Source organism: Saccoglossus kowalevskii, chromosome 19 (genome assembly GCF_978046115.1).
Source record: "Saccoglossus kowalevskii chromosome 19, keSacKowa6.1, whole genome shotgun sequence".
Taxonomy (NCBI): Eukaryota; Metazoa; Hemichordata; class Enteropneusta; family Harrimaniidae; genus Saccoglossus; species Saccoglossus kowalevskii.
In genome coordinates, this window is record NC_140659.1 from 33,366,059 (window position 1) to 33,380,702 (window position 14,644).

Here is a 14,644-nt window from a genome sequence, read left to right on the forward strand (position 1 = left end):
TAATTTTCCATTATATAGTTGGTAAACTCCCTCCCACAATGCATTACATATATGTGCAGTAACAAACTCAGTAGAGCAAAATTTGAATTCGGCTCAAACTACCCTGATACATTGTACAATAATAGGAAACAATTTATTACACTCTGATTCCAGGCAAGCTTTCAAACTTTTGCCAACATATTCGTCAATTATTTGTAGATGTGTGTACACATGTTTTCAGCTTAATTCGTCCCTGTTCGGACGCAGTCCGAAAACAGGGACTTATGTTTTGATCTCTGTGTGTCCGTGCGTGCATGTGTGTGTCCGTGCGTGCGTGCGTCTGGACCTGTATTTTAGAAATGCCTGGACCAATCACAATCAAACTTCACACATACATCATACATGATATTATACATATGCACGTCAATTTGTTTCATGATCTGATTCAAGATGGCTGAATGGCGGCCATTTTTGTGCTAAAAAATCCTAAAAATCAACCATTTTCTTGGCTGTTTACAGATGGATTTTGTTCAAACTTGGTATATACATTAGACATTATGGGACCTTGATGCAAATACTTTAATTTGCTTTTCAGATAAGATTCAAAATGGCCGACTGGCGGCCATTTTGTATTGTTGAATGTGGATCTCGTGCCATATCTCTGACTTGCTTTCACTGATTATGTTCAAATTTTAAATATTCATTTTACATCATGTCATAGATAGACAGATATATTAGTTTGACGATCCTATTCAAAATGGCCAAATGGTGGCCTTTTTTGTGCTAAACAATCATCAAATATCAAGCATTTCTGACATTTATGGATGGATTTCGTTCAAACTTGGTACATATATTAGACATTACAGGTTCCTGATGCACATCATTTATTTTTCAGATTGGATTCAAAATGGCTGTCTGGCGGCCATTTTGTTTTAATGAATGGGTTTCGAGACCCATATCTCTGACTTGTTTTGACTGATAATATTTTCAAATTTTAAATTCATTATACACCATGTCGTAGATAACAGATATATTGGTTTGACTATCCTATTCAAAATGGCTGAATGGTGGTCATTTTTCTGCTAAAAAATCATCAAATATCAAGCATTTATGGGTGGATTTCGTTGAAACTTGGTACATACATTAGACATTACGGGTTCCTGATGCTTGTCATTTTATTTTTCGGATTGGATTCAAAGTAGCTGACTGGCGGCCATTTCGTTTTAATGGTTGGGCTTCTAGAGCCATATCTCTTAAATGTTTTGACTTATTATATTTAAATTTTATATATTTGTTATACATCATGTTATATATATACATGTATTCAAAATGGCTGATTTTGAATGCTGTTCCAGAGCAATATCTCTCAATATGGACAAGTACTTGTTTGACGATCAGATACAAATGTCAATCATTTTAATGTTAAAAAATCATATTCCTGACATGGTTATATTCCAGCTACATTACTATAAACAAAACTATATATCTTAAATTTGATAACTAACTGGGACCGTGCCATGCATGGCTTGTTCTACTATCTTTCAGGATATTTTCCCCACTCTGTGTTTTTATAATGTAGCTGATGGTAAGGAACTATGTGGAAATGTTGGTAGTTATTATAATGATCAAGAAGCTGAGTTTGTAGTGTTATTAATAGAAGCGTTGGTGTATCATGGGGTAGATCCTAAATATATTGGTGTCATTACACTGTATAAAGCACAGTTATCAAGAATAAGTCTTCATTTACAAGCCAGCAAGTAAGTATTAAATTGTTGGACTGAATTCAAATTTCAGTGTTAAATTAGAAACTGGTCTTTCCCTATACTTACGTATGAAACTATATATTAAACTACAATTGTACATATGGTGGCATTAGGTATTCTGAGTGGTACCATTCCCACGGGAGCTTTCCTCCAAAACGTTTAGCGATGTCTAACTGTTACCACAGAAAAGATATTATAATAAAATAACAGCAAAACTGAAAAAAACTTGATATGAAAAAAAAAATCAAGAAATAAGTACTAACTGTAAAACATTAAGCTTATTAGTCCCCGTTCGGTCGAAAATGAGGACTTATGGTTGGACCTCTGTGCGTCCGTGCGTGCTTGCATATATATCTTAGACATGACTGGACTGATTACAGTACTCATTTCGCCGAACCTCCCGCCCGCTTCCGGATTTCGATCGCTTTTTTTTCGCTCGCTTTGTTCAATTCGACCGCGCAATTTCCGCTTTTTTTTCGACCGCGCAAATCCAGAAGTATCCGCTCGCGCAATCGCTCGCTCGCTCGCCTGACAGCGCAACCGCCCGCATTTACAGTTCATTACCTACTGTTTCATGTACAAGTGTATCATTTTTGTTTTTTATGATGTTAAAATAAGAATAAATACAATCAGAAATTTATAGAACGACCGTTGAAAAAATACGGTGGATCACACGGCCATATAAAATTGGTAATAATACATACGCGTAGTAATAATGTCCACCATAAACAAGATCGAACCAAACATGTGAAATCAAATACGACACTGACACAGACACAACTAATATGAAATAAAACCATTCTATTTTTGGAGAGCGAAAAATGTCTACTGTAGAGTACGGTATTCGTTGAGTAACCGTGTGTAGGGTGATGGTTGTCATGTACGCATGGTTTGGGTTTAACACGGGTCAAGTTGTAGTTATGTTAAAATCCGTGGCACCTATAACAATTGAAGAATATCTGCAGGAATAGTAAGACTGTGAAAATAAACGACTGATCGATTGTTATAGAATGACCGCAGTGTACAATTTGTCAAACAAATACAATACTTGCAAATGTAATGTCGGCCAGCGCCCATCTTACTTGTCCGAAGTTGTCGAAGCCGACATCAATGGAGATCGCGTTATTTAACTAGGCGGCTGGCAAGCGGACTAACACGTTACATAAACTTGTTGAATTACAATTATGGTTTTTATTTTTGCGCCGAATGTCTCGTTATAAAATAAAGGATTCAAATTTTGCAGGGTATTCCGTTTTTTGCGAACTCTGGGCGAAATACTTTCATCAGCTGTACGTAGTTCACTTACAGCCAAAACAAAGTTAGTTTGGACATTAAGTTGTGAGACGCGACAAAACAAACGCTGCCAGTGATAGATAGATAAAAGAACAAAATAAACGCAATCAAAGGCGCCGACCACACGCTTTGGAAATAAATAGAACGCGTTGCTAAGAGGAATCGCACCTGCATCTTGACGACGTCTCTGGTCATGAGCAGGGTTTGCCGCGTCTTAGAAAAATTGAAAGTTAAAAAGGAATCAGTGTCGGGGAACCATTCACAATGTTTGCATGAAAAGTCCCACGCGAAAGCGTTTTTTTTTCCTGTTACAAACACTATGGTATCTGAATCCCGATTAATTCATAAATATGAATCGGTAAGGGTCAATTTCCTGCAATCCTTCAAGATTAAATTTGCCTCCGAAAATCTTTCTAACGATGACCTGGAAGATTGCCATGATTGAGTGCCACCATTTCTGTTATAAGAATTATTCAGTATAATAATACAAATGTTCACCCCAACAGAGGTGGACATACAGTTTTAGCGACCCGAAGAGCTCATTGTCAACCGAGGCGAAGCACTACGATAAAGACTTTCCGTTCCCAGTAAATAATAATAAAAAAAAAAACTTCTCGTTTCTTTCGTTTTGGGGGAAAAAAACCTGATTTTGACAAAATAATTTAGAAATTGATATTAAGAATAATTCATAACGAAATCCATATGTACCCATATTTTTTTTTCATAATTACTGATTACACACGAATATTACAGAAAAAAATAATTTGCTATATTATCTATATTTGTGCCTTTTATTTGTCTTGAATCGTGACTGAAAGGAGCTTGATGAAATTACAAACTATGTAGTGTATTCGACAACTCATGTATGAACAACAATTTTAATAAATATGATTTTACTTGGTAAAATTACTGTATTTTTCTACATAAAAACAAAAGAATTTCATAATGTCTTTGTTATCATGATAGCGTTGTTGGTAATAGTTGAAAATGATACAGCCACGTGAACCTGCTTATATGAGATCGAAGGAGTCTCTGTTTAGCCGTATACAGCCGTATACATCTAACTGCGTCATCGCTAAGTTTCCTTGTGGACCACGAGCTCTGTTCCTTGTTTGCACGTTATCATGTTCACACAATCGCAGACATTATTTGTAAGGGTGACCTTTGAAATGGCACATTTTCTCGATGTTTTAGCGAGTACTCCGCGGGTATATGGCTTGTTCTCACATTAGGATAATTTTCTTCGAGTTCACTCATCGCTTTCCCACATGCACTTCTCGTTCTTTGCTGCTAACTTTTTTGCACTCTAATATGGTGTTGTTTTTGTCTTTCTAAACATCGAGTTTATTTTTGACATTCAACGAGATCGCTTGAATTTTGAATTTGATGACGGTTCGAATTTATCCACTTTTACAGTGATCAACATTGCGTTCGAGTAGAGTTACTAGTAATTACAAGCCTGATTTACATTTTTCTTGCGGTGTTTTTTGTCAATGTATTAAATATAAGTGCTTTGGGAAATAACATAATTATATTGCGCGAGTGAAAGAGTTTGGTGAGACTGTCACAACACGTTATTTATTTCCAACGCGCGTGGTCGGCGCCTTTGATTGCGTTTATTTTGTATTTTTGTTTTCAAAATGTATCACTGGCTGCATTTGTTTTGTTTTCCTCAACAAATTAACTGTTCCAAGATCTCTTTCATTTTTCGTCCGGCTGCTGCCAATCCAATAATTCGTCGCCGCATGTACTCAGACAAGCGATTAATCGTCAGTCATTATACTAGTAGTTTAAGTCCAATTGATTTGTAGAAATTCAGCTATGCGATAATTATATGTGCAGTTTTGTTTTGCGCACCCAGACACGAGCAACAGTTAACCAATAGATTTTCTGAACTACAGCATTCGTATTACTTATGCAAATTGAGTAAGGGTCATAGTGTGAGTTGCGTTCGCAAATAACAAAGTGTCAAATTATTTTGAGCGCCGTTCGGAATAAATTTAGTCAAAATCACACACAGAAACACACACACAACACACAAATACTAGTACTCAATACATATCGCGATTGACCAGTTATATATAGTTGAACTACACACACAAGGACGTAAATATGTAAATACAGGTCACAGTTCGACTTGCGTAGCAAACGTTACAATACAATGTGTCAAGTGATTTGAAGGCGTCTTTGTTCCAACACAGAGAAGCAAAAGGCGTTGTGTTTTGAATCGTCATTAAAACCTAAATTTATTACAAATAAAAACTTAAGTTTATACATACAATGTACGATCATTGTTACTCCAGCGGACGGTTGGCAAGTGGACGATGTTTCTGAAGCCAGCCATAGCAGGAGCGAGCGAGCGAACAAAAGCGAGCGAGCGAGCGAACAAAAGCGAACGCGAGCGAGCGGAAAAAAAGCGGTCGGTTTCCGGTCGGAAAGCAGCGAGCGGTCGGAAATTAAGCGATAAGCGATCGGAAAAAAAGCGATAAAAGCGGGAGGTTGAGCGGAATGAGTACTGTATATTCAAATTTCACACATATATCATACATAATATTATACATATGCCCATCAATTTGTTTCACGATCTGATTCAAGATGGCTGAATAGCAGCCATTTTTTTTGTACTGAAAATCAAGCATAATCAAGCATTTATTGGATGGATTTTGTTCAAACTTGGTGCATACCTTGAACATTATTGGACCTTGATGTACGTCATTTTGTTTTTCAGATCAAATTTAAATTGGTCGACGAGCAGCCATTTTGTTTTAATGAATGCAGTTTTAGTGTCATATCTCTCCCATGCTTTGTCTGATTATGCTCAAATTTTATATATTCATTATAGGTAGATCATGTCATAGATATATATATGTATTTGTTTGACTCTCTGATTCCAAAATGGACGAATAGCAACCATTTTTGTGCTGAAAAATCATCTAAATAAGGCATTTTTGATGGATTTTGTTCAAACTTGGTTCATACATTAGACATTATGGGTCCTTGATGCACATCATTTTATTTTTAGTCCCCGTTCGGACGCATTCCGAAAACGGGGACTTATGTTTTGCCCTGTGTGCGTGCGTCCGTGCGTCCGTGATCACCTGTATCTCGAACATGCATGGACCGATTAAGTTCAAACTTCACTCATACATCACACATTATATGGGACATATGCACATGCATTTTTTTCATGATCCGATTAACGATAGCCGAATAGCGGCCATTTTAAGGCCGAAAATGCATCAAAATCGCACATTTTCACCATTCCGGACCCGGATCTCAGTTATGCATGGACGGATTTCATTCAAATTTGGTACATACATTAAACATAATAGGACCTTGACGCACGTCATTTTTTTTTTCGGATCAAGTTCGAAATAGCTGACTGGCGGCCATTTTGTTTTAAAGAATTCAGTTCTGGATCCGTATCTGAGACATGCTTGGATTGATCGAGTTCAAACTTCACACACACAAGGTACATCATGTCACAAATATGTATGTGCATTTGTTTCATGATCTCATTAACGATAGCCAAATGGCGGCCGCTTTAAGGCCGAAAATGCATTGAAATCGCACATTTTCACCATTCCGGACCCGGATCTCAGTTATGCATGGACGGATTTCATTCAAATTTGGTACATACATTAAACATAATAGGACCTTGACGCACGTCATTTTTTTTTTCGGATCAAGTTCGAAATAGCTGACTGGCGGCCATTTTGTTTTAAAGAATTCAGTTCTGGATCCGTATCCGAGACATGTCTGGATTGATCAAGTTCAAACTTCACACACACAAGGTACATCATGTCACAAATATGTATGTGCATTTGTTTCATGATCTCATTAACGATAGCCAAATGGGGGCCGCTTTAAGGCCGAAAATGCATTGAAATCGCACATTTTCACCATTCCGGACCCGTATCTCAGTTATGCATGGATGGATTTTGTTCAAATTTGGTACATACATTAAACATAATAGGACCTTGATGCACGTCTTTTTTTTTTTTTCGGATCAAGTTCGAAATGGCCGACTGGCGGCCATTTTGTTAAAGAATTCAGTTCTGGATCCGTATCCAAGACATGTCTGGATTGATCAAGTTCAAACTTCACACACACATGGTACATCATGTTACAAATAGATATGTGCATTTGTTTCATGATCTGCCTAACAATAGCGGAATGATGGCCATTTTAAGGCCGAAAATGCATCAAAATCACGTATTTTCACAATTCCAGAACCGGATCTCAGTCATGTATGGATGGATTTTGTTCAGATTTAGCACAATGTGTTGTACATATGCAGGTGCATTTCGGTCATGATCTGCTTTGAATGTATATGTCACTCAAATATGAACGGAACGGGGACATGTCATTGACAATGACTTGTTCAAATCTGATTCAAAATGGCTGACTGGTGGTCATTTTGTTTGAATGAATGTGGTTCTAGAGCCATATCTCTGACATGATTTGACTGATAATGTTAAAATTTAATATATATTCATTCTATAGCATGTTATAGATATACAGATGTATTCAAAAGGGACGACTGATGGCTATTTTGTTTTAAATAATGCTGTTCCACAGCAATATCTCTCAATATGGACAAGTACTCCTTTGACAATCAGACACAAGATGACTGAATGTCAATTATTTCACTGTTAAAAAATCACCATAATCAAGCTTCAACTTCTGGATCCATATCTCTGACATGGTTATGTTTGAACTACATTACTATGAGCAAAATTATATATTTTAAGTTTGGTAACAAACTGGGACTGTGCCACGCATGTGTCATAATAAAGTCTATTCACTACGTTCAACTACCCACCATAGACTCTGGTCAGTCAAAATGACTATTTTGACTATTTTGAACTGTAGGCATTAATCAGCGCGATTCTACCGGTGACGGAGGGATAGAATCTACGTCAGGGGAAGCCCCATGACCCTCTTCATTTATGTAACAAACCACGTGACCGAGTCCATATGGCAGCGCCATTAACGACATGACAATCACTCTGATTTGTCTCCGCCTCGAATGGAGATGAAATCTAGTGAGCTCTGCCTGGATTGCTTGCTTTTTTCCTGTCCGGGTTTCTAGCTTGGGTTGTTACTGCTGGGCAGCACGCGACATTGTTGCTGGTAGAATAGGTTTTTTTGTCATTTTTTACCCTCATGTCGTTTCTCCCCTTTGTGTGTAGCATTTTTCACAACAAAGAAATACAACCTGGGTGTCGTAGCTTAATCACTTGTCGATTGCGTTACGTCACCTTTTACTTCTGTAATTCGCTTCCCTCATGCATGTCGTCTTCATTTTATGCTTGATCTACCTATTAAGAAATGAATAGATGTAATGACAGCTCCATGACTCGCTGCCGTTTGGTTGGTCTCTTCGTTTTCGAGTTGAGTTGACTGTGCAAGGTCGCACAACTAGTAAAAATCGGTTAAAGTGAGTTGCGTGTTTGGCATGAGTGGAAAGTCCTCACACTCGGCTACCGGTGCTTCGCGTACCGGGACGTCGAGTAGGAGGCCGGACAGTGGAGGTGCCAATATTTTTTCGGTCTCCTCCCGCTGATCAGAGGGCATCCTCACAATCTGTGTTTTCAGGCGGTGGTTTACTCGATTTTACCGGTTACAGCGAGGCTGTGCCCCTAGAGGTTTTTTTCTCCTATGGGGCCCATCGCGGGATCCTTACTCACACGGCGCCGGGTTTGGTCGAAGAACTGTCGGGGAAATTGCGTCCCTGGCAGGCCGGGTAGATCAGACACAGTCGAAACAAGCTGTCTCCACTGCGACCCCCGGTGGGCAAGCAGGAATAAAAAGCATGTTTGCTTTCAAACACGTCTCTTCCGGGGAACCCCCGTTCCCAGCCGAGGCTCAGGCTAATTGCACCGGGCCTCCTCTGGAGCCTCTGGCACTGAATGCCAACGGGGTACTGGCAACCAAGCCTCTGATCTCAGGGCAGGGCTTTCAGGGCAGGGCTCACGTTGACCCCCCTACTTTTAGCCAGCCAGGGTTCGCCGCGCAGTAATGGTAAAACAGTAACAAATTTACCCTTGTGTCAGGTCTTCGCTGTGGGTTTTGACTCCCTTCTTACTGACCCACGAGCGCCCCCAGAGGGAACCAACCCTGTCATGAAACACACAGTCGAACACGTTCTCTCTCACATATTTAAAATGAAAAGGAGACACAGTTCGCTCGCGTCGGATACAGCGGGTACCTCGGGAGGTCCCTCAGAGTCTTACATCCGTAACGACTCGGTAAGCCACGCTTTTGGGGTGATACAGAGTTTCATCGAACTTAGTGATACGATGTAAATACCCCCATCCCTGATCCTAAGGCGACCACTTTCAGTTTCTTTAACGCTTATGGGATCACAGACATCGGGATCCAAAGCAACCCTGTTGGCACGTCTCTCCCTGTCCGTCCAAGTGCGAAGTGGAACACATGGGCGGAGGTGGTAACGCTTAAGGCCCCTGGGTGGGCAGAGTTGCTTGAGCGCATTATTTTGCGCACCCATGACTCTGAGACATCTGAGGCAGAACGCACCAGCCTCCTAGACCAGGCGACACATTTACTGGTGGGCCACCGCACATCAACATGCGACATCCCCTTGTGTCACCTGGCTCTCTTGACCGGGGCCACTACTGCGCAACGAGACACTGCCTTAGACGCGTGTGTTTTCGCCGGCAAGCTGAGTCAGGGGGTACGTCCCCATCTCAGTGACGCAGACTGGACATCTTCCACCCTCTTTGTTCGGGGAATGGTGGGTACAGTCTCGGAGCTTCAGAGTGCAATGAACCAGAAGGTTCAGATCGAATCTGCTAGCCAGTTGGCCCTGCCAAGGGTAAGCGGAGGGCACCCCAAGTACAGAAGCTTACCTCTGCAACTTCTCATGGGAGAGGAGAGCACCCCCCCTCGCAACTGCCGAACCCATGGTCATATATTCCTGTCGTACACAGATTACGCTGGTGTAGTCCGGTTTGGAGACAGCGGGTAACCGATCCCTGAACCTTTCCAGGTGGTGACATCCTGTTACGGGATACCGCTGAAATCTCCATCTGCCAGGGAACTCCTGCGAGGCGGAAGCAATCAGGCAGGAAGTAGCAGTTTGCTGGGAAAAGGTGCCATACACAGAGTAGATCAGCCAGAACTAAGTCCAGGCTTCTACCCAAATGTGTTCGTCGTGCCAAATCTACAAGTGGCGGGCGTCCAGTACTGGACCTAGGCAGACTGAATCAGTACGTGTTCCTCAATCGGTTCCACATGGATATGCCATTCAGGGTTCTTCTCTCCATCCACCGTTTCGACTGGCTAGCCCCACTAGACTTAAGCGGGGCCTACCTGCACATACCGATGCACCCAGTGAGTTGCCATCTCCTTTGAATCGCCCAGCTTGGCCAAGTATTCGAATTTCTCCCCCCCCCATTTGGGTTATGCACAGCGCCCTACATGTTCACCAGAATAATGAAACAGGTAGTGCTGCTGCTTCACCAAATGTCGATACACCTCAATCCATACCTAGACAACTGATTACTACACAACCCGGACAAGGGGTTAATAGCCAAACACGTCAGGCTAACACAGGATTTACTTCACCAGTTGGGCTCGTTAGTAAATCGACCCATCCCATCTCAAGTCCCATCTCAACGCGCAGTTGTGGTCCCTGGAGTTTTGACACAGAGGTAAGCTTGGTATAGCTATTTCAAGCGCGTTACTTAGTGCCTAGTTAGTGTTCCCTCAGTGTCCCTCTGCAAACTAACTGAATCATCCGTATGATGACCTCGGTTCGAAGGGTCGTTCCCCAGGCCGCACTTCGCAGCTGCCCGGTATAACGCTTAATATAATGCCGAGCTCTCCTATGGGAACTAGATAGGCGGGTTTTTGATTTCGGTCGTCACTGGCCAACCTCGGACAGGGGGCCCCCTTGGACCCACTCGCCGCAGGTATGATTCTGGTAAGAGATGCCTCCTCCCAAGGTTGGGGAGCTTATCTATTGGGTGAACAAGCCCAAGGATATGGTCCCCGCATTAGTTTCGGGACTACCATATCAACCGGCTCGAACTGAAAGCAGTGTACTTAGCACTACCACGTTTTCTACCCATAGTTTGAGACCACAGAGTCCTGCTCCAGGAGCCTGGGCCAGGGTTGCTTTGCTAGACCCATTTAGTTGTGTACGCCTTTCCTCCCTACCCGCTAGTTCACCAGGCACTGGAGAAAATTTCGACAGGTGCACACCTGCATATTATCATTGGTCGCACCCAATTGGCCAAGCAAGGCCTAGGTTCCACTTCTGTCGGAAATGCTAGTCGAAACACCAGTAGTGCTTCCAGACTTACCAGACCTGCCGTCCCAACCAGACGGTGCACTACCAACGAGCCCAGCGGGTATCACTTACACGCATAGAGGCTCTCAGTAGACCTGCACATACGAAAGCTTTATCTGCGTGGGATGTCAACGTCCAATAGCCAAACACGTCAGGCTAACACAGGATTTACTTCACCAGTTGGGCTCGTTAGTAAATCGACAAGTGGCATCTCAACGCGCAGTTGTGGTCAATGGAGTTTTGACACAGAGGTAAGCTTGGTATAGCTATTTCAAGCGTGTTACTTAGCGCTAAGCAGCCTAGCCTAACGCTTAGTTAGTGTTCCCTCAGTGTCCCTCTGCAAACTAATACGAATCATCCGTATGATGACCTCGGTTCGAAGGGTCGTTCCCCAGGCCGCACTTCGCAGCTGCCCGGTATAACGCTTGTTATAATGCCGAGCTCTCCTATGGGAACTAGATAGACGGGTTTTTGATTTTGTACCAAGTGAAGGAAGCCCTGCCCTGGTGGTCGTCACTGGCCAACCTCGGACAGGGGGCCCACTTGGACCCATTTGCCGCAGGTATGATTCTGGTAACATATGCCTCCTCCCAAGGTTGGGGAGCTTATCTATTGAACGAACAAGCCCAAGGATATGGTCCCCGCATTAGTTTCGAGACTACCATATCAACCGGCTCGAACTGAAAGCAGTGTACTTAGCACTACCACGTTTTCTACCCATAGTTTGTGACCACAGAGTCCTGCTCCGCACAGGCAGCGCAGCAGTGGTCTCCTTCAAGAAGGAGGGGGGACGCGTTCCTCATCGTTGTCAGTCCTAGCGGAGCAAATCCTCCTTTGATGCCTGGAATACAATGTGGAGCTAACTCCACACCACCTTCCAGGGGTGAAGAACAGTCTGGCATACGCCCTCTCAGGGCAGCTCCGTCTCCAGAACACGAAGTGGCTGATACCCCAGTGGGTAGCCTCCAGGCTGTTTCGGCTGTGGGACGGTCCAAGGTTAGACTGGTTTGCTGCACCCTGGAACACCAAGCTCCAACGTACGTAACACTCCTGCCGACTCCAGGAGCCTGGGCCAGGGTTGCTTTGCTAGACCCACTTAGTTGTGTACGCCTTTCCTCCCTACTCGCTAGTTCGCCAGGCACTGGAGAAAATTTCGACAGGTGCACACCTGCATATTATCATTGGTCACACCCAATTGGCCAAGCAAGGCCTAGGTTCCACTTCTGTTGGAAATGCTAGTCGAAACACCAGTAGTGCTTCCAGACTTACCGGACCTGCTGTCCCAGCCAGACGGCGCACTACCAACGAGCTCAGCGGGTATCACTTACACGCATAGAGGCTCTCAGTAGACCCGCACATACGAAAGCTTTATCTGCGTGGGATGTCAACGTCCTGGCCAGAGCGAACAGGGATTCCACCAATGTGGCCTACATTTCTAGGCTGTGAGCTTACATTGATTGGTGTAGTGGGAGGGAGATTGATCCATACCATCCCTCTATTGGCCAGGTAGCTGGCTCCTTCGTCCACCTGTTTGACGAAGTGGGTTTGTCCTACGCAGCGATCGTTGGCTACAGGTCAGCCTTGTCCCCCACCATTGAGAACGTACAATAACAAGACTAGCCGATTGTCCTATTATTAGGAGACTATTTACTGCTTTACAGACACCAAGACCCCATACAAGGGAACCGCATAACTGGGACTGTGTTGTCCGCTCTAAGCAGAGCGCCCTTTGAGCCTCTCCGATCAGCACCACTCAAATTTTTGACGTGGAAAACAGTCTTTCTAATGGCCCTCACCTCAGGTAGGCGTCGGCCAGAGCTGGAGGCATTTTCCTTCTCGGATGATGTACCGCCGTTAAGTTGTGCTAAGGACACGAATCGGGTTTCTTACCTAGAGCCAAATCCCAGGACAAGATCCTCACCCGATCGTCGTCCCCCGGCTGTCAAATTTTGTCTGCCCGGAGGGTCAGGAGGAATTGCTTCTCTGCCTGGTTCGAGCACGGAGTTTCTACCAAACCGTACTAAGGATTCAGGACGGAGTGCCAGGCACATATCTTTGTGTTATGGCCCAGGCAGGCAGGATAGGCCAGCCTCCCCAACTTCCATAACCAGGTGGTTTACTGCGACTGTATTAGAGGTCTATAATACTTTAACTGCCTCGACACAGAGCTTGCAGAGACACCAAGTATGAGCGCATTAGGTCTGTGCAATTGCTAACTCACTAGTGCTAGCGTCAGGCACCCATCCTCGAGCACACAGGGAGGGCAGGCTTCTGGAGAACGCAGAACGTCTTTATCAACTACCACCTGACACCGAATCCATTGGGGAGGGTCTCTTAAGGTTGGGTCATCTCGTAGCGGGTCAGTCTTGGTTTGCTAACCCAGCCCGAACAACCACAAGGGTCCCTGCGCATGGGCAATAAGTCAGTCTCGGCATTTTTTGTGGACAGATTTCTCTACCATCAGCACTCTCCTGGAAGCTCCCAGGTCCCGCTTTGCACCGTAGCAGCATTTTGGCTTCTTGATCCGGGGACAGCACAGGCAAGGTAAGACACCACCCTTTTTGGGTCTTGACTAAGGGGTGATCTCATATTCAAACATGCGGCTCAAACCTACGAAAACCCAAACCGCCCGAACAAAACCCAGTTTTGCGGTTTGGAAGTTTAAACAACAGACAGTGCGGTTCAGAACGACCGCACGAATTTGCATAAAAACTGCGGTTCGAACCGATCTCATTCACACCTCATTCAAGCTGTTGTTTATTTTTGGGATTGACAAAGTTTACATTGCTTTTTGGAGACTAGATAGTTGTCTCTAAAATGTGTCGATTTATTGGTGTACAGTAGTCGTTTTACAGTGTGTCTTGCCTAAAAAAAACACTCTTTCATATATTGGTGAACAGCGTGATGAATAAATTGTTTTGTTGTGATAGACTGTTATGCTTGAGTCGCAAATTGAGCAGAGGACGTGAATCAGACTTTTCATTGGGCTGGATATGTGTCTCTGAAAGCTAATAAGTATCAGAAGACGAACATTTGTTGATACAAAGTTGCACTTGAGACTTGCGCTACTGTGTTCAAGCCTTTACTACTGTTGCGCGTTCAATTTTCAAAAAGTTCATTCAGGAGTGCGGCATCGCAAAATCTGGGATAACAGGTGATGCTGAAGTGAAGCCAAAGCTTTCGCGAGAACTGTACTGTATATCAACAATTCTTGGATGTCGGCCAGTTTTATTCCCAGTTTTATCGGAATCTGCTGGACTGAAACTGGCTTTGAGCTCTATTATGATTC

General features: G+C 43.3%; 1 protein-coding gene across 1 annotated transcript in view; it reads left to right on the forward strand.

Moving 5' to 3' along the window:
* The window catches only part of LOC144344195 (5'-3' DNA helicase ZGRF1-like), a 48,091-nt gene that overhangs the window by 17,962 nt on the left and 15,485 nt on the right, over positions 1–14,644 (forward strand). Inside the window, exon 8 of the mRNA XM_085493797.1 lies at positions 1,525–1,736. Coding sequence (XP_085349923.1) covers positions 1,525–1,736 — 212 coding nt within the window. The remainder of the gene's footprint in view (positions 1–1,524; positions 1,737–14,644) is intronic.